General features: G+C 38.9%; 1 protein-coding gene across 2 annotated transcripts in view; it reads left to right on the forward strand.

Annotated features, from left to right (window-relative positions):
- The first annotated feature begins 953 nt into the window (after nt 1–953).
- PDS5A (PDS5 cohesin associated factor A) overlaps nt 954–20,618 on the forward strand; it is a 77,077-nt gene continuing 57,412 nt past the window's right edge. For both annotated transcript variants that reach the window (XM_053975190.1, XM_053975192.1), the window contains exons 1-2: nt 954–1,195; nt 1,986–2,156. In XM_053975190.1, coding sequence (XP_053831165.1) covers nt 1,169–1,195; nt 1,986–2,156 — 198 coding nt within the window. In that variant the 5' untranslated portion in view covers nt 954–1,168. The remainder of the gene's footprint in view (nt 1,196–1,985; nt 2,157–20,618) is intronic.

The following is a 20,618-nucleotide window of genomic DNA, read 5'->3' on the forward strand; positions in this document are numbered from 1 at the left end:
CCTTCAACTTGCTCTAAAGAAAATTCATTAGAGATTTGCAAAATTAAGAAAAATAATACTTTTAGCTGGTTTGAATAACAAAAATAATCAGCTGAAGACCCGAAATTAGTCTTGATCACTTAAAAGTCATCTTCCAGCTGTCACACACCTTCTCTGAGTAGCATGGGCATCTAGAAAACATTTCATAGCCACCTACACTTCAAACAGACAGGGTACATACTGCAGATTCAAAACACACAGATATATCCCACTTTGTTATTGACTTTCCAGACATACTCCATCCCTTGGAAATATTAATGCTAAATTACAAAGACATTTTGCACGGAAGGATTTCCTGAGTTGGCTGGCGAGGGCTCCCTTGGTCTGCATATTCAAGTTTCTCCTTAAGATTTATAACCAAAGTGTGGATATTCCTCTTTCCCCTCATCTGCCTGAAGGACTGTTCGCTCTCCGTGCCACCCCACACACCGTTTCCCCACACTGTCTTCTCTATCACGCTGACCAGGCCCCAGATGCCTGCGGGACCGGCCAGACGAGCCCGCGCAGCCAAGAGCGGCCCGAGCTCCGTAAGGAAGCAGCAAAGTAACTAACTCTCCCTTCCCGTCCTGCAGCCAGGAACCCGCAGGCTCGCTCGCTGACACTGCTGGCAGCCGGGCATCGCCGCTCGGCGCCAGTCGTGCCCTCGCCGCCCCGGAGGAGCCTGCCCGGCCCGGCCGCTCCGGGGGTTTAGGCGCCAAGCTGAGGCAGCGATACGCCGCTACTGTCCGCCCTGCGCGGGGCTCCGCGCGATGCCAGACTCACTGGGCGGCCTCGCCCTCTGCCCGGGGCGGGGGCTGGGGGCTCCTGGCGGGGCGTCGCCGCCGGCCGCGGGCGGGCAGGGGAAGGGGAAGGGGCGGGGGCGACGCGCAGGCTCCTCCCGGGCTGCGCTTCCCTGGGCGGGCGGAGAGCGGCGCTGGGTCCCCGCGGCGCACGCTCCGCCCGAGCCTCCCCCTCTCCCGGCCGCCGCCGCCGCCGCTGCTGCCGCCACCGAGCCGCTCCCCCTCCCCCAGCCAGCGCTCCCGAGCAGGAGCTGCCTTGCCGCGGACCAGGAGGCGGCGGGAGCGCCCAGGGCAGCGGCCGGCGGGGTGGCGGCGGAGCGGCGAGCACCACCCGGCACGGAGGCTGCTCAATGCTGCACCTTCCGGAGCTGCATGAGGTAAAGGCGGCTCCGGGTCCCGCTTCCCCCCGTGTTCGCTCCCCGCTCCCCACGGCCGCGGGGGTGTGTGAGCGGAGCCGGGGCTGCGGGGGGCTCTTTGTGGGCCCGGCCGAATGCGGGGCGGCGGGGCGGGTGGGGGGGGTGCGGGGCGAGGGCTGAGGGGACATGAAGTTGCGGGAACAAATGGAAAGTGGCGAGTGGCCGGGCCCCCTCCCCGGGGGGGCTCCTGGAGGCGCGGGAGGGCGGGTGGGGAGCTCTGAGGGAATGGGGGGTTCGCGGGGGGGTTTTGTTTGCGCTCGCCGCCGCCTCCCTGCCTTCCTCCCTCCCTCCCCCTCTCCTGTTGGCTTCTCTGCCTCCCGATAGTTTTGAGGCCTAACTGTTTAGGCCTCGTCTCCCGGCTCCGGGGCCGGTGTGCCGGCTCTGAACCATCCCCTGGGGCCGGGAACGGCGTCCCCGGCCCACGCCCCGGGCCGTAAGGGGCCCTTGGCCGCGGGGTATCCCTCGATTGGGCCCCAGATTTCATTGTAAAACCGTCGGCTGCGAACTAACAGTGTTGGGCTGGAGCAGCCCCGCAATGAAAGGAGGCGCCGGAGGGGAGCGGAGAGGCCCGAGTCGCGGGGAGCGGCGGCGGGCCGGGCCTCGCTCCCGCCGGGATGCGGCGGGGGCAGCGCTGGGGGGCGCGGCCGGCGGGGCGATAGCCGGGGCCTTCAGCGAATTGAGGGTGAGGAATGGAAAAAGAGGGTTAGAAAGTCGTTTCCATTCTGCTGAACTTTTGTTTTCTGACCGATAGAGGCCGGTAGAGGACTGTGGAGAGGGAAAGTTTATAACCAGCAGCGCCAGGATGGACTTCCCTGCTGCCCAACCAAAACCTGCTGCCGACGGTAAAATCATCTACTATCCTCCTGGAGTGAAGGAGATTACGGACAAAATTACCAACGATGAGGTGGTTAAACGGTTAAAGGTGAGCAATTCTGATCACCACCCCCCTCCCTGCAACTTTTACTTGTTAAGGTAAACATTTTATCACTGGAATGGAGAACTGCCAGAGTTTTGTTGTCCTTCCTGCCTGCAGACCTTTAAGGGAATATGACTTCATTGTTTTTCCTAAAAAGTGGAGGACCCATTTTCCCCATTTTTTTGTATTTCATTACTGTTCTCTCAATGCTGGAGTTGATACATTAACTGCTAATTTGTACATGGAACATATCCACAGTTTAGAGGAGAGATTTGAAGTGGAATCGTAAGTAATAATTACAGGATATGCTAGCAAAATTTTTTGGCAAGTTAGGTGGTTTTTTTGGGTTCCGGCATTTGAAGAAAGTATAGTTGAGTGGAGGAAACAAGTAGATCTACGTAAGGGTATTTTTGATTGAAAAGATCACACTGTTTGCAAAAAACAAAGTTTAATTTCTGGAGTTTATGGATGGAATTTTGAAATAGTTTCAAATGTAAAACCTGCCTCAGATTTTTTAACTTAGTGTAATACATACTGTTTTTTTCCTATTTAGTATAATTGACAAAATTGCTAAATTTCCTTGAGCAAAAGGGATTGTTAGAAAAGCATCTTCTCTGCTTGTTTGACAGCATCCTGGGGGAGCGTGGGTCTTGCCTCTTTTTTACTTTATTAATCCCTTCTTCCACTGGAAAAAAATTAAATGCTACTGTGATACAGTAGGATTATTTCTTAAGTGCAGGCTGAAAATAGAGAATTAAGTTGAGCATTGATCAAATATTGACACAGCTCGTTTGTTAACACCATGGTCTTTGGACCAAAGGTTTTTGTAACCTAGGATTTGGTCCTATGCCCAGGGTGGAGTAATAATTTGTAGAGATTGGAAAAATTCTATAATCTGATGATCTCTTTCCCATGACAGCAGTGACTCCACAAAGACTGAAAAATAGAAATCATGGTCTGGGCTGGTCAGTTGAAAAGTTTTCTTAGCTATAAATGTGAGGAGAACATAGGCTTTGTGCTTTGTTTTTTAAGCAGTAAGGCTTAAAAAGGGGTTTTTTTTTGAAAATTAGCATTGTTGTCCATTTACAGTTTTGAAAATTGTTGAACGGACAAGTTCGGCCTAGTATTTTCAAAACTGGCAGTGGAATATTGCCAGTTACAGGAGAGGATACTAGAGTTGTGACTGTTAAGACAGATACCTGGGATTAAAGTCTGGGGAATGTAGAGGAATGCAGTTTTGAGGTGATCCTTGAAACGGGTTTTTATTTTGTCCCAGTTGGTGGATTTGCAATGGTGAACTATGTCATTCCTATATAATAGGAATAATGGAACTTCAAAATCATGTATACATGTTTTACTGAATTCACATGTATGTGTGTGTTTTAGACATAATATCCAGGCTAAGAGCAGACTTTTTTTCCTGTTGTTTTTTAATGAATTAGTGTTACAGAATTCAGACAGCCAAAAAATTTGAGAATAACTTCAAGTGGAAACAAATACTTTGTTACTGAACCTACCAACATTCTTTTTCTGTCTGAAACAGCAGAGAAAGATTTTTCTTATGGTATTGGTACTGTTTAATTTGAATTAGAGGAATTTTTTTTTTTGTCAGGTATGGGCTTTACTGAAGCATCAAGAAAATGGGAAATTCTGTACACTCTAGAACTAAATCAATGAATGCATTTTTCTTTATGCTTTTGTATAATGTGCATGTTCTTTATGAAGTTCAAGCTTCTTTATATCAACTTAATTTACAAAAGCAAATGTATTTTGGTATGTGGAATGTTATGATGATGCTGTGTTTGGGATGGAAATGCTTGAAAAAGTTTTGTTCAATTTCTTCAAGTTTTCTTCAAAAAATAACTTTCTAGAACTTTAAATGTGACTTAATGATAAAAGCCAGCTCTAACAGAATGCACCAACTCAGGCATGAATCAGTTCTTGAAACTGTAGATTTTTTGTCTTCTTGGCCATGTGTCAGCCAAAGATGGTCTTACAGAAGGTGTTTCTTACAGAAAATGTGCAACTTAGAGTTTTGGCCACCAGGATGTGGATCTGTTCCTGCAAATTTTTGTTCTTTTAGCTTGTTGAAGTCATGGGCAACTTAACTGGTTACAAATTTGTGTCCTTATTAGCAAGTTTTCTGGTATTGCATCTGTATTTTTGTGTCCAGACCTCTTCTTCTAATGAAAGCTTTTCTTATTATTGGAACTTGAGACGTTCTGGGCACCTGTCCCAGAGTGCCTGAGCAGCAGCTTTTGTGCCAAGGACTTTTAAAAAGAATGTTTTTATATCCCTTCCCTCCTTCTGCTTGGGGTTGTGGGTAATAAAATATAGGCCAGATACTTTCCAAGTGTTTTGATATGTCTGTATGATAACATTATCATTGTCCTGAAAACGAAAATACTGAGAATTTTAAAATGAACATACATCTTTTGAGAGATGTAGAAAGGAAATGCCTCAGGATTGCATATGTATGGCAATTGAAACACAAGTTCAGGTGCTTAATGGAGTCAAAGGTAGTTTCTGGAGTGTTAGATTACATTGATGGTTTGATGCCTTCTTAGAGTGGGACAGGATGTGATGTATAGTTTCAGCTGTTGAGGAAGTGATTTTAACTGGTGTGCTGTGGCTGGGGTCAAGTGTGCTTTCAATAGATCCAATTAAATTTAACCAAACTAGGCAGCTAGCACGTAGCAGAGTGTTGAGGTTTACTGTACTTTTGACTACAAAATAATTTTTTTTTTTTTTTAGGTCAGTCTTTCTCTTTACAGGGCAGATGTTCAAGTTATATAGGGATTGATTTTAGAGCTGCAAGTCAGATGCTTGACAGTTTGGGTAGGGGTGGTAACTCTGGCATAACCAAGTGATAGAAGGGGAAAGCAAACCATTGTAAGGCACCCAAGAAGCCCTCCTTCAGTTCCAAGATCAAACTAGAACCGAAATAAAACTTGACAGGAATTGTGTTAGCAATATTATATTTCTTTCCATAAGATAGTTGAGAGTTGAAAGAAGTTTTGGAATCTTGGCATCTGCTTTGTTGCAAAGCTTCTTTATGACTATTGAATTTTTTTCAAAATTGACTGTATTTTACTGCTGTGTTAAACTGGAGACTTGTATATTGCTGTCAGTAAACTACTAAATCTCAGATACAACTTTGATCACAAGAGAATATTAAAATGTCATTGATATAAAACAGTTTTAGTCATTATGAGTAAGATTAATAATAGTGTACTTAATTGTCAGATACATTACAAATAGCCCCATCAATCCAAAATGCACAGAGACTGATTTTCTCAGTGACTGACATAAACAGCCCTTGTAGGCAAAGCCAGAACTGCCACCAAAATATGTGGGGCTCTCACGTACTTGTCCCAGTCTCTGTTCTGTACCCTCTTTACAAGCATTTCATTTTGCTGCATGCCAAAATGGAAGGGTTGACCAGGTTAAAACTTAGCAGGGAAAAAAACTCAAACCAACCAACAACAGAACACCCACCCATCTCCAACTAAGTTAATTTTAACCTGAACCCTTTTCTTGTGTAATTTATCAGGAAAATTCAAAAAACTTGGGCTGGGACAGGGCAAAAACAACTCCTTTTTGTGGCAGTCCTACCTTAGAGTGTTGAAGGAGCCTCAGAGTTGATTTGAATATGAAAGTTAGCAAATGTTGGGGTTTTTTGAGATAGGGATGGGGACATTTGCACCGTTTCTGGAAAGCCATCATGCTTGCTAGAGTTTTTAATGTAAAAGAAAGAATGCATGATGGTGAGTTCACATAAAGTTTTGTACTAAAAACTGTACAGTTTGGTAAAATATAAGACAAGTCTGTAGACAACAAGAAAATACAGTGCAGCTTTTTCTTTTATCTTGAGATATCAGTGTAAACACAAATTCATGGAATTTGTAAAATGCACATTTAATCAGACGCTAAATATACACAAGTAAAAAAAAAGTTTCTGAAACTTTTCAAAGGAAAAGAAGTGATAAATTTATTTCAGCATGGAAATTTTAAACACAGGTTTAAGGCAGCGTTTAAATATATTTCTGTGAAATTAAGTTTTATAGGTTAGAATTTAGTGAGGGAGATACAGTTCTTTATCATGGCTGGGTTAGGATTCTGGTTTTTGTTTTGTGGGAGTTTGGATTTTTTTGGGGAGTGATTGTCCTTTTGTTTTTCAATCAGTTCAGTAGTTTTGTTCTTTTTTCTGTGGTGACAGTTAGGCAAGTCATTTGCTGTGAAAGTTGCGTTTGATTTCAATGCTCCCCACACCCTTTCATCCTCTCTCCGATTCTCCCCCTGCCATGCCCACCCCAAGGCCTAGCTTGTGATCATCTGGGGAAGTTAGCAGCCCAGGTGTGCCTTGAAGTCTTCCCTATCTTGCCCCTTGGCATTTCTTAGTTATTGTATGTATTTGTGCGAGAGCGAAACAAACACCCTCCCTCTCCTTCTTTCCATTGTCTTTCTGCATGTTCCTCTGGTTATTAGATATTGGCCCCTTTGTAGTTTGGCCTGTTGTGTTTCCATACCACTAGAAATAGGTAATGCTAACAATTTGTCATATCATGCACAGGTAGTTTTTAGGCTGTTACATCATGTTAAAATTGAGAAAGATTGCTTGTTGCTACTTAAAAGTTTTGGAAATTGGCTGTAGTTATGTGAGAGGGAAAAAAAGTTACTCTTAACTAAACTTGATATTTCTGCGTAAGTATACTTGATATAACTGCGTAACTTAATGGCCGCTCTCTGAGGTTGTGTAGTTAGATGGACCTTTGATCTGAGCAGGATTTTACCTAAATAGTTATATTAAACAATACTAAAAAATACAGATTAAAATGTCATCTGGTAGAAGAAAATCTGTTGTGTCACCCACAAGAATTTGGTATGCTTGAGAGGAAAAGGTATATACATAGTAAGTGGGTCGGATAGTATATTAACTAATAAATGCTCTTTGCTGGCAAGTCTTGGATGACATGGGTGACTTGCATGTATTTACATGCTTATATTTAAGAATTATAAGTACTTTTGTGGAGGTCATACAGCCAGGTTACAGAAATGTTCCACAGTTAATTATTCTAATAATTTTAAACTTTCATTAATTGTATTTAACTGCAGACTGCAGTTGCAATGTTCTTGAGCTATTGCTGGCCACATAAGCCTAAAGCCAAATTTTTAATTTGCTTTTGCTCATAGTTTAATCTTTTTAATTAGTTGGAGTCTTGTAACAATCAAGTTTTTCATTAACTAGGACAGGCCACTAGTCAGAGAAGAAGAAATTGTGCTCTGATTTTTTTATTTCCAATAGAATATTAACCAATTGCTTTGTAAATGTCCCAATTTTGTCAGTCCTTAGAGGAACAGACCATGTAGGCTTACCAAGTTCACCCAGATGTTACTGAATTTCAAACTAATTGATGATGACACCCTTTGTTTTTGTAGCCGATAATTTTCTTTTGTTACAAATGCGTCAGTAATTAATGGCAATTTCACATGTACAATATTATTCTAATGGTTTCCCAGCAACACCAAGATAAATGTATTGTGAAGGGGAAAAAAGCCCCCATTTGAAAGGGAGGGGGGAAGCCCAAAAGGTTGCTGAATTAGAAATTATAACTTCTGATGTCTGACTGCTGAAATGGACAGACTAGTTCAGAAGTCTTTATGTTCTTATTTATTCTACTATAAACTTCAAAGAATTTTTAATCTTATTCTTATGCTAATACTTTTTTTGTGACATGACTGCATGATGCTAATCACAGTTAAAAGATGGCGAACTGTAGAGTTACTGAAAAGGGAAAAACCAAACCCTAATACCAGAAAGACAAGCTGGCTTCATATGTCTGATTTGGTATTTCTAATTTGTACCTTCTGAAGTGAAGTGCATTCTGTTGCACTTTATATGTTCAGAATGAAAGTGTCTTTGATTTCAGCTACATTTCTGTGTGCCCAGGGCTTCTGTAAATCGGGCCTTATCATCTCTCCTAAAAAACCCAGAAAATGACTAATGTTTTCTGTGAAAACTGTGTTACAGGCTGTTTTACAGCCTGTAGAAACTTTGTAATAGGTGGGAGGCTGGCATGCAAATCTTCAGACTTTACCATTTCAAAATACAATATAGAATATTCATTTTCATCAAGTATTTTCCTTCAATTATAGTACTCCATCTTTGGTAAATAGGAAAGGTGGTCTTTGAGCAATACTTCTCTACTAAACAACCTTGATTAACTCCAGAACAAGTTATTTAATGTGAATGGAATCAACTAATGGCTTCAAGATTTTGGTTGTGGTGTTTCCTTTTGTGTGTGTAATCGCTTACCAAGTACTGTATTAACATTATTATTACAAAGGCTGGTTAGAAGTTTGAGAAGTACAGGATTATTTACCTTGTAAAAGAGTTGAATAAGAGTTTTGTGATAATAATAAATTACAAATTTCTGAGTTTGTCCCCCTGTTATAAAACTGAAACAAACTATTGAAGGCTAACTATTACTTAGGGGCATACTGGAAGCCTGTGGCAGACCAGAGCTCTACTGATGTCTAAGTGACATGATTTAGTCATATAAATCACTTTGGGTGGATGTGCAAGTCAGTATGTATTTTTATGGTACAATGTGGGAGACTTTTTGTGAATTTAAATATTTTAAATAAAGCTTGGATACAAAATCTGTGACATACTGCATTCGTATGAGGAGTTTGTGTGCCTAAGTTTGCAAAACAGCAGGAGCTTTAGCTGTGGTCAAAGACTCATAAAGGACGTGTTACTCTCTTACCAGTGATATGAAGTGAAAGAAAAACTATCCCTGGGCTTTCAGACAGTAATATGGAGATGATTGATAGAAAGGGAAATCAGACATATATGTGGTTACTTTTCTACCTTTTCTACTTGAATCAGTTCATACTTTTTTGTCTGCTTAATGTCAATGTGCATCTTCTGCTATGATAAAGAAAAACAACAGACAAAATAATTAGCAGATCTTCGGTTCACAGTATATATTATAGCCATTTTGGTAGTTAAAGAAACCAATTTTTTCCATAGTCCCCAGTTTATGTTAAACATTGTTTGTATCTGAGGGTTTTTTTCCCAGACAGCAATATCTTGTTAATCACCATTGTTACCTAGAAATATAAACCACATGCTTGTTATTGGTGTTACTCAAAGCAGTGTGTGTTTTGCTGGCTTTGCAGCTGCAGTAAACTAATGAACTGTATTCCCGCTGCTGTGCTGACATCAGAATTTGGCTGTTGTAAAGATCTCTTAAGCAAGAAACAAAGATAAAATTGGCACAATGTAGTTGCTACTCAGGAATGAAGATTGAAAACTTTCTGGTACCTGGATAGCATGGGGATGTTCTAAACATAGATTTTACTTATGTGAGATCAAAGGTACCTACTTAGCTGATGGAGGTGTCAGAGCTTCAGTGTCAGTTTTGCAGTGGGGGAAAAATCCTTTCAAATTTACTGTGAAGGCTGATCAGCCTTTTTAATGTCTTACTCTCAAGTGAGTTCCTGTTTCTTTCTAGTTGTTCAGTTATATTACATAATCTTAGTGGTACTCTATTGTCTTCCACGAGTACAACCTGTCACGTTTTGCTGGAATACAGTTTGGTAGTCATTAGCATTTTAGGCCTCATGTCTTCAATTTCTAATGCTAGAAATCATGATATCTCTCTCCATGAGATTTATCAAAACTTTCCAAAGTATTGAAACAGAGAAAAAGTTTTGTACTGGCAAAATACATTCAGAAGCATTAAACAGACATGTCTTTTCTATTTACCAATAATTTTTGAACAGATATTGAAGATGAAAGAGAAGGAGGAAGAACGTTTTTTTAAAAGGATTTTGGAGAAGTCTTATATTTCTGGAGTTTTCCCACACACCATTCTTTGGTGTCTGCAACATCTGAAAAATGCACATGCTTAAAAATAACATAGCTAGATTAGTAGTTAGTAGTATTAGAATTTGCTTGCAGTCATTAAAGAATTCCCCTTCCTCTGCAGTTGTTGTGTCTCTCTCTCTTATGGCTCTCTGTGGAAATAGCCTGATTGACCATGAGGAAATAGCTTAACACCTGCAGGTTTACAATATTTTAAAAATATTATGTAACTTACTGATCTTAAAAAAACCGTTTTATCTGTGCATCCAGTGTGAAAGCCCATCAAAATACCAGCTCTAAGCTTGTGCTTGCTATGAAAATCTTATTACTGTTGTTTTAAGTACCCAAAAATCAATCTCTCAAAAACTGGAGGGAAACATTTGTGTGTTTCAGTTTACTTTGTGTATGTGATAGAACTTTGCCTGGGAAAATGTTTTTACCTCGCTTTTCTAATGAAATAAGTCTAATTTCTTTGTTACTGATCTTCCCCAAAGTTGCATTAGTTCAAAAGTTGCTGGCAGTTGGACAGAGGTTTCAGAGATGGAACGCTTGTCTAATTGCTGCTGAACAGAATAGAAACATCCGAATTCTGTTTACACAAAGGAACATGGACCAGCACTGTTGAACATTTAAAAAGGCAGCAGCCCATATGCTAGCTGGAATAAATTAAACTAATTATTTAATGGGTGTTTCAAATGTTTTAGGGGATCTGCTGCCCCCTCTCCAGCTTTCTGGACAGGGAACCCAGAGGAAAGTGGGCAGGTAATGCAGGAGGACAAGAGCAAGGCAAGGGATGCAGCACTTCTCTGAGAGGAGAGTTGTGGGGAAGAGATCTTTTGGAAACCAGCCAGTGACAATTTTGCTGCCTGTGATAAAATCAGTTTCAGATAGCAGCAGTACAGGAGATAAACAAGAAAAATAAAGCACAAAAACTTTTTAATCCTCAACCCACAAACTGGTGGTTCATGGTGTTCAAAAGTATTACTAGTTTTTAAAATTAAAAGTGGTTGTGTTTAACAACTGGATATGAGACTTGTATTCTGTGATCAGCTTGATGAAAATTGCTTATACAGTATGGTGTTACTGAAAGGGTAAAGCAATAATAAAAAAAAACGAATCTAAAAACCCAACAAAATCCAAATAACTCAGAAGTAGTTTAAAATCTCAAAAGACAAACAGTAAGTTCTTTAATTGATGTTTTGTATAGTGGTTTTTTATGTAGTTACCTTTTTTGGGTTTTTCTGGCTACTTAGAATCAGGGTTGTGGTACAAGTGCTGAAGGAGAATGTGTGCAATGAAACTGTAGTTGAACTTAGGAAGTGCTTCATATGAAGAAATTTCGCAATATGAGTATTACAAATTATGCCAATAGTGATGCGGATATGAAAAGAAATTGGTTATAATAAGTTGTTCCTTGAAAAAAAAAAAAAGCTAATTGACTTCTGTTACAAATTCAGTGTAAGGAAGGATGTGGTTGCATATTTCACCTTAAAATTTTTACTCTGTTTTTTGGCCCATAGGGTAGTCAAAGTATAGTAAATCCTGTTATTTTAATATAATTTTGTGTTTTAACTGTGCTTTTCTTCTGCTGCCATATGAAAATACATGCATATACTTAATTATCCAAATGCAATAATGATTCTCTGTAATAAACTCATTACTGAAATTTAATCAAACTATTCATAATTTAGTAGGGAATTATTTGAAAGTAAATTCTGCAGAATATGAAATTTGGTCTTTTCTTGTGATTTAAGAGAGTAAAACCTGATACTCAGTCACTTAACTCAGCAGTTCTTTTCCCTGGGCCTTTTTCCTGTCAGTCATAAAGGAAAAAAAAATTCTTTTAGGAACTTCGTTTACATGAAGTAGTGAAGAGGACTAATTCAGAAATTTTGCTGCTTTGTTTACACAATGACACAATGTATTGTGGAGTACGTGAAAGGAATTTTAATTCTTAAGCTGTTGCAGTAATAAAAATAGAGCAGGTAAACTCAGTACTTTGTTATGATGGTTGAAAACAACTCAGTGATCTGTGAGAAGTGGAAAAAGTGTCCCTATATGTGTGGATTTAACAGGTGTTTCTTTCTCATCAGTGAGGGGCTGCAGAGTTAACATTCATTCACCTAGAAGGCAAATGAAGAATATAAGGCAGCTTTAAAGCTTTCTTCCTTGAAAATTCATGTTTATTTAAATGCCTAATTCAATCATCCTTTATAAATGTAGTTGGCATGTGTCATTATTCCTGAAAAATTCTAATCCATCTCAAAAACTCCTTCTTCTATTACTAGTAGAATATCAGTGGCAAGAAGTACTATTTTTGCTCATGTGAAGTCGCTAAATGAAGGTCTAGTAGTTGCATTTGTGACCTGTTAGTAATGTTTTTTCTTTAGAAAATGTATGTAGAATATGAAAGTAGGCATAACTGTAGCTGAAGGGAAATTGGGAAATCTGGAAATAAGATTTCAGCTTTGTTCGCTTTGAAACGGGTAGTCTAGACTGCTGTAAAATCATGAGAATTTTGCTTCAGGAAATGGAGGGTTCACCAAGCACAAAAACTGTATCTTTGTAGAATATACACACATTAATAGAACTGGAAGTAGGTCAGTAGAAAACTTAATAAGCCATTAAAAAATCATTTTGGAATGGGAGTAAAAACCAAGTTAGTGTCTGTGTTTCTAAATCTCAACTGGGAAAGCGGGGGTGGTATGTAATGTTTTCCAAAGTTACAGTCTTTCAGTCCTAGGCTATGTTTCCCTTTAAAGGTTAAATCACCTTCAGTCAGGTAAGGGGTTAAAAAGCTGCCACTTAATTTTGTTTCACTTTGACATTTTTAGATACTGTTCTCAGTTTAGGTTCTTGTGCAAATTGGAGCATTGTGGTCTGAGTTGGATATGCTATGTAAAGAATACTCATCCTAGAAATGGTGCTCTGTGTGTTACTCCATGTTTCATGCTAAAACTGGTTTCTGATACCTGTGTATGTCTGTGAGGATGGAGTTCACAGTTAGATTTTTATCTAGCAGTGGAGCTGGTTTGAGAAATGCCTTGAGGGACTCTATCTCACAGGCTCTGCCTCCTGAGCATTCATATTGTGAAGCTGTGCCCTAATTCACACTGTCTTGAGACTCCTCAGAGTTACTCCGACAGTCTGTACGAGGGCTGTCATGTGTTTGTTTCTGCACAGAATCTGAATTGATGTCTCTCAACACTTTGATAAAAGCCTGGCATCATGTAGCATCCCCAGAAAATTAATTTTAAAACTAACCTTTAAAATTAACCTTAAAACTAACCTCTAAAATTTTAGAAATACAGACAATATTAGTTGTTGGTGGTTTTAGAAGATTTGTTGAGAGTTTTCCCACAATTTTTCATCATCTTTTTCAATATTCTGCTCAAAAACAAAGTTGTGGGCAAAAATAATTTCATCAGAAATGTAACAACATGGAGGAGTAAGTAATGACACGTTGGTTTTGTAGAGTATTGCAACTCAGTTTAGTGATCTGAGCTGACCTGCATAGTGGGTATACTAACTTATTTTAAATCAATTTAGTTTATCTTAAAAATAAATATTTTTTAAAGGCTAGTTCTCTTTATATTCTGCCAGAATTGTGTTCTGGAAGCTTGTCATCCTGGGACTCTTGTGTATGAATACTTTAGAGTACTTTTAGTGTGATGCTGCTACTGAAGAAACAGTTGCTCATTTTCACTGCTGCTGCCACTGCTGTTCAGGACGAATAATGGTTCAAAGTAACTTTCCTTATTTGAGTCACCAGCATTCCTAAAGTCATAGAAACAAATCAAGTTTATGAAGAGTGAGAGGAGGAAAAGTGAAAAATAGAGGCACATAGTGACTGTACGGAAAGAGGGGAAAAATGATGTTGGAAATGGTGGAGTTGCTACACCAGTAGCAACTAGTAGTAGATGGAGGATTGCCATGAATCAAACCCTGGTGTATGGAAGCACAAACACCAAAGCCAGCACTTTGAGCCAGTTAAATACTCTTGCTTCTTGTGGACCATACTTTTCCCCATGCCTATCCAGGTGTGTCTGTGGCTTGCAGGATACTGGATTGTAGAATTGATCCAATTCAAAAGCAGTTTTTTCAGGTAGGTTTTCATTTGGATCAGTGTGACTTGCGCAGTCACCTGCTACCCTCTCCTTGCTTTCGCAGAACCTCTGTGATAGTACTGGGGTGAACTATTACTTGTGGTGACAGTTGAATTTGGGACACTGTGTTCATTGAGTTTGACTTTACTAAATCAACTTCTAAGTCATTAAACTGCACCCTGAGATTGGGTTGAAGTAGTCACACCCTCCCCTGTCATTTTTACAGCCATGTAATGAGCTGGTTCAAGAGGCAGATATATCTGTAAAGTAACCTGGGCAGAAAATGGGATTTTTCAGTAGTGTCACTTATCAGCCACTTATGTGCTGGCATAATGGAGGGACAGATCTGGCAGATTTGGGTTGACTCACACAGCCATAAAACTACACCCTAAGAAATTCTACAAACACCCCTCCACCCCCTCTATTTGTGAGGCAGTATCTGTAAACAAAATGAAGTGTATCCCTTGTTTCCCTGTGCTCCAAATCTCGGTGCACTGAATGATATACTGGCCTTCCATGTCTGAAAAAAGCTAAGAAATAGAGGGGAATGTTCTCTGGTTACAAACAATTGAGATCAGTGCTGTGTTTATACACAAATGTGTGGATTTTGCTGGCACCAGTAATTTTGAACAAGCGTGAATGTTGGGAAATCCATGATGAATTTTCTAATGTTTAGCTGAGAAACTGCAGTAATAGATACCATTCATCCAAATCCATAATTGCTTTCAAAATTAATTGGTTTTATATTTGAATTCAGAATTTATGTAGTAATAGTAGAGAGAAATACTTAGATAACACCTCTCTTTTCTCCACGATTGTTTGGTTTTCTCTTTTATTGTCTGTCCTGTTTGTACAAACAAAGGAATTTGAGGTTTCAGTGTTTTTTCGGGCTTCCACAAGCATGATGGCTCTCAGTTCTGTACCAGTATTATGGTTATGAGATGCAGTCTGTGATATTTAGACTGATCTTCTCCTGTTCTGTAGTCCAAACTACTGAGTCTTGTGCTGTGAGTTGAACTAGAGTAGGCAGTACGGGCCAGTGCTTGCAAACAGATTTGTCTTCATGCTGGCTCTGATTCTTAATGTCCTTTCCCTTCCTAATGCCTGCTGGAGTTGTTCTTTAAACAAAGACATGTGCTAACTTCCAGGATGTGTGTCGGTCTGTAGGGGAGTAACTGCATGCATACATACACGTAGACAGAGGTGAATCTGTTATTTCCAGATAATCACACATAATGCAAAAAAAAAAAAAAAAAAAAAGCACTATCCAGCAGATAGGCAGCATAAATAGCTTTCTCCCCTAAGCATGAACTGATAAAATGCAAGTAGTAGAATCTTCTTTTTGTGTGTGTGTCATATCAAAGCCAGTTGTTAACTCTCCGCAGGGCTTATAGCAGGAATAGACTCCAAGTTTACTCTTGCACATGAAGCACTTCCAGAATTATTCATAGAAAGTAGGAACTCTTTAATTCAAGTAATATTTTTTACACTTCAGGACCTGAGAGTTGTGCAGAACATATTAAGGACTCCTTGATAGGAGTCCCAAAAATCTAGCTGCTGTTGAAATATGTTTGAACATAATTTTGTTGGTTCTTCTTAGAGTCAGTGTTTGCAAGGAGTTTGCAATTTTTTAGTGGTTATATGCATCAAAAAATCTGTAGTTGCCAAACTTGAGCTAATGCTAGAGCTGAATTTTGCCTGCTTTTCTAGTAGCAATTTGTTTGTATATGGAAGCTTCTACGAAAATAGTGTGGGAATGTTGCCAGAAACTTTTGGATTAAGTTATATAGATAATTTTGATTATACAAATCCTTACTTTGAAATAATTTGATTTCATCTTATATCATTTGGTTTGTAGCTTGTTTGGTTTAGTTGTTTCATTTTATATTATTATTGAAGTAAGCCCTTACTGGTACTCTTCAATTCAGAAAACTTCAAAATAATGCTTAAGAAATGAATGTATGGACATGCTTTACATATATTCACATCTGAATAGTAAATTGGGATTCCTGGAGTTCAGTCTTTTTGTTTGTGTATAAATTCTTGAGACCTTGAGTGACTTTGAATCAAGTGACCTTGAATCAAGTGACTCTTGATTCAAAAATCTGTAATTACCTGGCAAGTCTTTGATAGTATATGAAAAAAAACCTGTGAGTAACTGATACCATTCATGACCAGTGGATCAAATGTTCAGAGGTTTGACCAGCACAAAGAAATCTGGGTACATTTATGGGAAGGTGGATGGAGGCTAATGCCTATTTTACTCTAAACTTATTTTGTGCTGTCTTAATCCTGACCAGAATGCTTGTAAAACCATCATACTGAAAATAAGGGGGAAAGATGTTCTGGGTTTCCTGGGCTTCTCAAAGACTGCTGACTAGGAGATAGGCTTTCTCACCTGAGAGAAGTGATAAGCACATAGGATACAAAATGCTTAAGTTTATGCAGTGATGGAAATCCACTTTTCCTACTGCTTGGGTTCTCAATACCTGACTCACACAAGACAGCTGTCTTCTGACCTCTGAAGGCAGCTCCTAGGCAAATTCAAAACAAATCCTGTAGATACACTGTCAACAATACGCAGGTGGCCACTACCTGATTTGAATGTTACCCCATGATTTTACCTATTTTAAACCCTATATGTGAGCAGTCAGAGCTCTGGCAAAAGAAAGATGCCTAAGGTTAAAGTAAAACAAGGCAATGGTTTCAAGTGGGCAGCAGGAAGCATTTCCCTCTGTCCTTCAGTTTTCTTTGCTGGATTGTTTCCCTTTGATACTTCTTTTTGATCCTTAGTACAGGCAACACTTGCCTTCAGTGGGGAAAGTGCCAATAGTGGAATCTTAGAGTAACATCTTTTGGCCTCTCTCCTTGGTTAGGAGTTTGAGCCCCATCTGGATTAGTGTTACTCACTCTACTCTCTACATCTGGAACAGACTTCTGTAATTAATCTCATCATGAATGTATCAGCATTTTGGGACTGTGGAATAAAAATACTGAAGCATTTTCCTCAAGATCAGTTACTTGGTCAGCATCTGCTTGTTTCCACCTCCACAATTCTACCATAAAATTCATAGTGAAATATTAGGTCTCAGCCATTTTCTTTAAGGTGCTAGGTGGCTTCAGTTTAATGTTTGAGTTTTAGGTGCTAAAGATTGTAGTTGACAGATTTTGTTTCCTGACCATAAATCTTAGCCAACAGCATTTTTAGCAAGTCCAGTGAATTCTTGCAGCTATAGAAGACTATTGCATACCTCTACAATTTGTAGGCCAAAGTGCATTCTGAAGTTTTCTTTCTTCGCTGTGAAGACAAATTGTGAAATGTGGCCTGCTGTTCTGAGATTGCTGCAGCTGAGCAAGTGAAGTGAAATCTGTAGGTTTTGAGTCAGAGAAACAAAGATAATTTTAAAATGAGGTGTTATTTTGGTTTCAGGCCACTTCAGTCCAATACTGTTGATGAAGTGGCTGCTTTCTATGTGTTCTGGGCAATCATAATTTTTTGTGCTGCAGCTTGGTGCATTCTTTGTAAGCTCCTCAAATTTCTCTTTCACACTATGTCACAGAGGCAGATATTTGTGAAGTGACCAAATCCTGTGCCACTCGGTAACAAATTGATGCTCATGGTTGGGGTACAGATTAACATTGTTTCAGCTGTCTGATCTTAGAAAGGGTATCAGATGAATTTTCCAGCTCTTTAAGTGAAGGCAGAAGTTACTCCCTGTTGCAGAGCATGCACTGTCTTGAGACCCTGTGTCTGTTGTGCTGGAATTTACTGAATGAGTTTAAACTCATAAACTGTAAAATATAGTGGGTAACAAACATTTCTAATGAAGTATTGAACTAGATGTTAAAGTAATTTAGGGGGTATAACCTCAAGAACCCCTCTCAAGTCTCACCTCCTGCTTCGTACTTTTGACATGGAAACGTCTCACATTTTGTCATGGTGACAATAAGTGATTTTTCTGGATGACCATGCCAAAGTGTTTTGCAAACACAGAGCTACTGTGCCTTAAGGTTGTTTAAAGTATGCTGGACCTTCAGAAATTTTGTGTGATTCCTGTTTTAGGCGTTGTTTATGAGGATATTGCTGGCAGCTATGTAAATTATGTTTGGTACTTGCAGGTTGCTGATTCCAGCAATGTAGTTTAGTGAAATATTATTTTCAGCTAAATTCAGCATCATCAGTTGTGAGACTGAACTTGAATGATGTATTTAAATACATAAATTAAGCATTACATACCTAAGGTGTATTTTTTAATAAAAAATACGTCTTTATCTGAAGTATCTCTCTAGCAGAAGAAGGAAATGGCAGTGCTCTCTGATTTTCAGGACCTCAGTGAGCTTTTCATTTTTCAAAAATGAAGTTTTAGTACAAGACACTCCTTATTGGAACTTCTTAAAAAACATCAGTCATTTTTTGAAAATGTTCTTAAAAAAAAAAAGGTCTTGCATTAACACTTTATACCTGATACACTGCCTGCTTCTTACAGTATAGGCAGTAGAAAACAAACTTCACAAAATAAGTAGCCATAAAACTGTGATTAGATAGGAGGAATGTTGAGGGACAGGTACAGCAGTTACGGTCATATTCTAGCAATCTACACGGAAGGAATTCGATGGAACTGATAGGCAAAATAGTCAGAACTCTTACGATGGAAATGAGGAGAGAAATACTTAAGTTCTCAAAATACTAGAGAAAAATTCCAAGTCAAGACTTTATTAGCCTGACCTTAAAATAACTGCAGAAAATCAGAGCAAAGCCACCACTGCTCTGAGATATGTGACATAATATCCTCTAAAACAATATTGTTAGTCCAGAATGGTATATTAGAGCTCTCTAAAGCAAGAATTTGATTTTGTTTTCTTTAATTAGGTAAGAAAGTCATGATTTTATAAACAGAGTACATATGCTGGATTTGGGATAATTTTCAATCAGCTCAAGGTTACTATATTGCTTGAAAATACTATTAAAATGTTTAACAAAGTTAGAAACAAGTGAATACATAATCCTGTTACTGGTGATTGGGTGTAAATGTCAAGACGCAGCAAATAAAAACAGGTATGATACAAAGACACAAATGGGAAAACCTGTTTCTTTTTTTTTTTTGTTGCCTTTTCATTTTTACTTTTTCATTGGACATATAAATGCACATTACTCCCATGCTCAAAATGGAACAGTCTACATATAGTATTATAAAATGAACAGTAAAAACATTAAAACAAACATTTTAAATACTGTCCTGTAAAGTCTAGGAAAATGCTTTCTATAAATAATATATTTGATTTGAAATGTTTCAACACTTTTAATATTGGCAATTATGATGGTAATATTAATTTCTTGAAGACTTTTCATATTATTCTTTGCTACCTATCTTAGAATTACATACGTAGATGTATCTTATTGATTTCACAGTCTTATTTCTCAGAAACTGAATATCCTACACATAATCATTATGTCTTTAGCATCATCCTTTTGCTGAGCACTGTGGATTTGACTTTTCTGTCCTTATATTAGCAACATCAGTACCTTTTATTTTTTCTTTGGTCTCCCACTCCATTGTAATGACAATTTTTAGATGGAAAATTTCTTTAAAATATTATTTATTTCACATCAGAAGTCAGTCTGTTACTTAAAGGTACTTGATATTAGGCACAGTAAAATGATTTAGGCTTGCTAAATGAATTCTAAAAATACAATACTTTCCATACATTTATTAGAATTAATTTTCTTCCTCCTCATTGAAAAATTAAGACTTACAGCCAGGAAAGCCACTGCAGATAAGTTTCAGGTCCAATTTTTTTGCATCAATTTTTCCCTGTGCTTTAAGAATTTTACAGAAACCTTATTTTTGATGGGGCTAGTTAAAAATAAAATTATGCACAAAGTAAGAAAATTCTTGCATTTTGCATTCATTCCATTTTGTAGTGCCTTAGTTTTGAGCTTGGTACATGGCTAAAGACAAAGCTGAGGGGGGGAGATTTTTGTTTCTGATACAGGTAACAGTGCTCAACAGGTAGCAAAATTATCTGGTGAAACAGTGCTTCATTGCAGAAAGATAATTTGTCTGATCAGAAGTTCTTGGTACCAGTGCATCTCGCTCGGTAGGCGTGGTAGTTGGCACCTCACCAGCTGCTGGCACAGATTCTCCATCGCAGCCAGTGCCTTCTGAGGAGCTGCTTTGATGTGCTCATCTGTTAGGGGTTAGTTTTTGTTGTTACTGTTTTGTAGTATAAGGTTTGATTGTGAAAGATCAAAGATTTTTATAGTTTTATAATTCTGATTTTTGTCCAGCCTTTCACATTGGGAATGGAAACTCTCAATTTCTGCATTCTGTGTAAGTGTCATTAATGTGACAGTGTTGTACTATGACTCCAGTAGATGACAAGAGACAAAATTCTTGAGTGAAGTTTTGTCACTAAATATGGGTCATGCTAGGGTCTCACATGATTTGCCCCCTGATTTTCAATTCTAAGGCACAATGGAATCTGGCT

The sequence above is a fragment of the Vidua macroura genome, chromosome 4 (genome assembly GCF_024509145.1).
Source record: "Vidua macroura isolate BioBank_ID:100142 chromosome 4, ASM2450914v1, whole genome shotgun sequence".
Taxonomy (NCBI): Eukaryota; Metazoa; Chordata; class Aves; order Passeriformes; family Viduidae; genus Vidua; species Vidua macroura.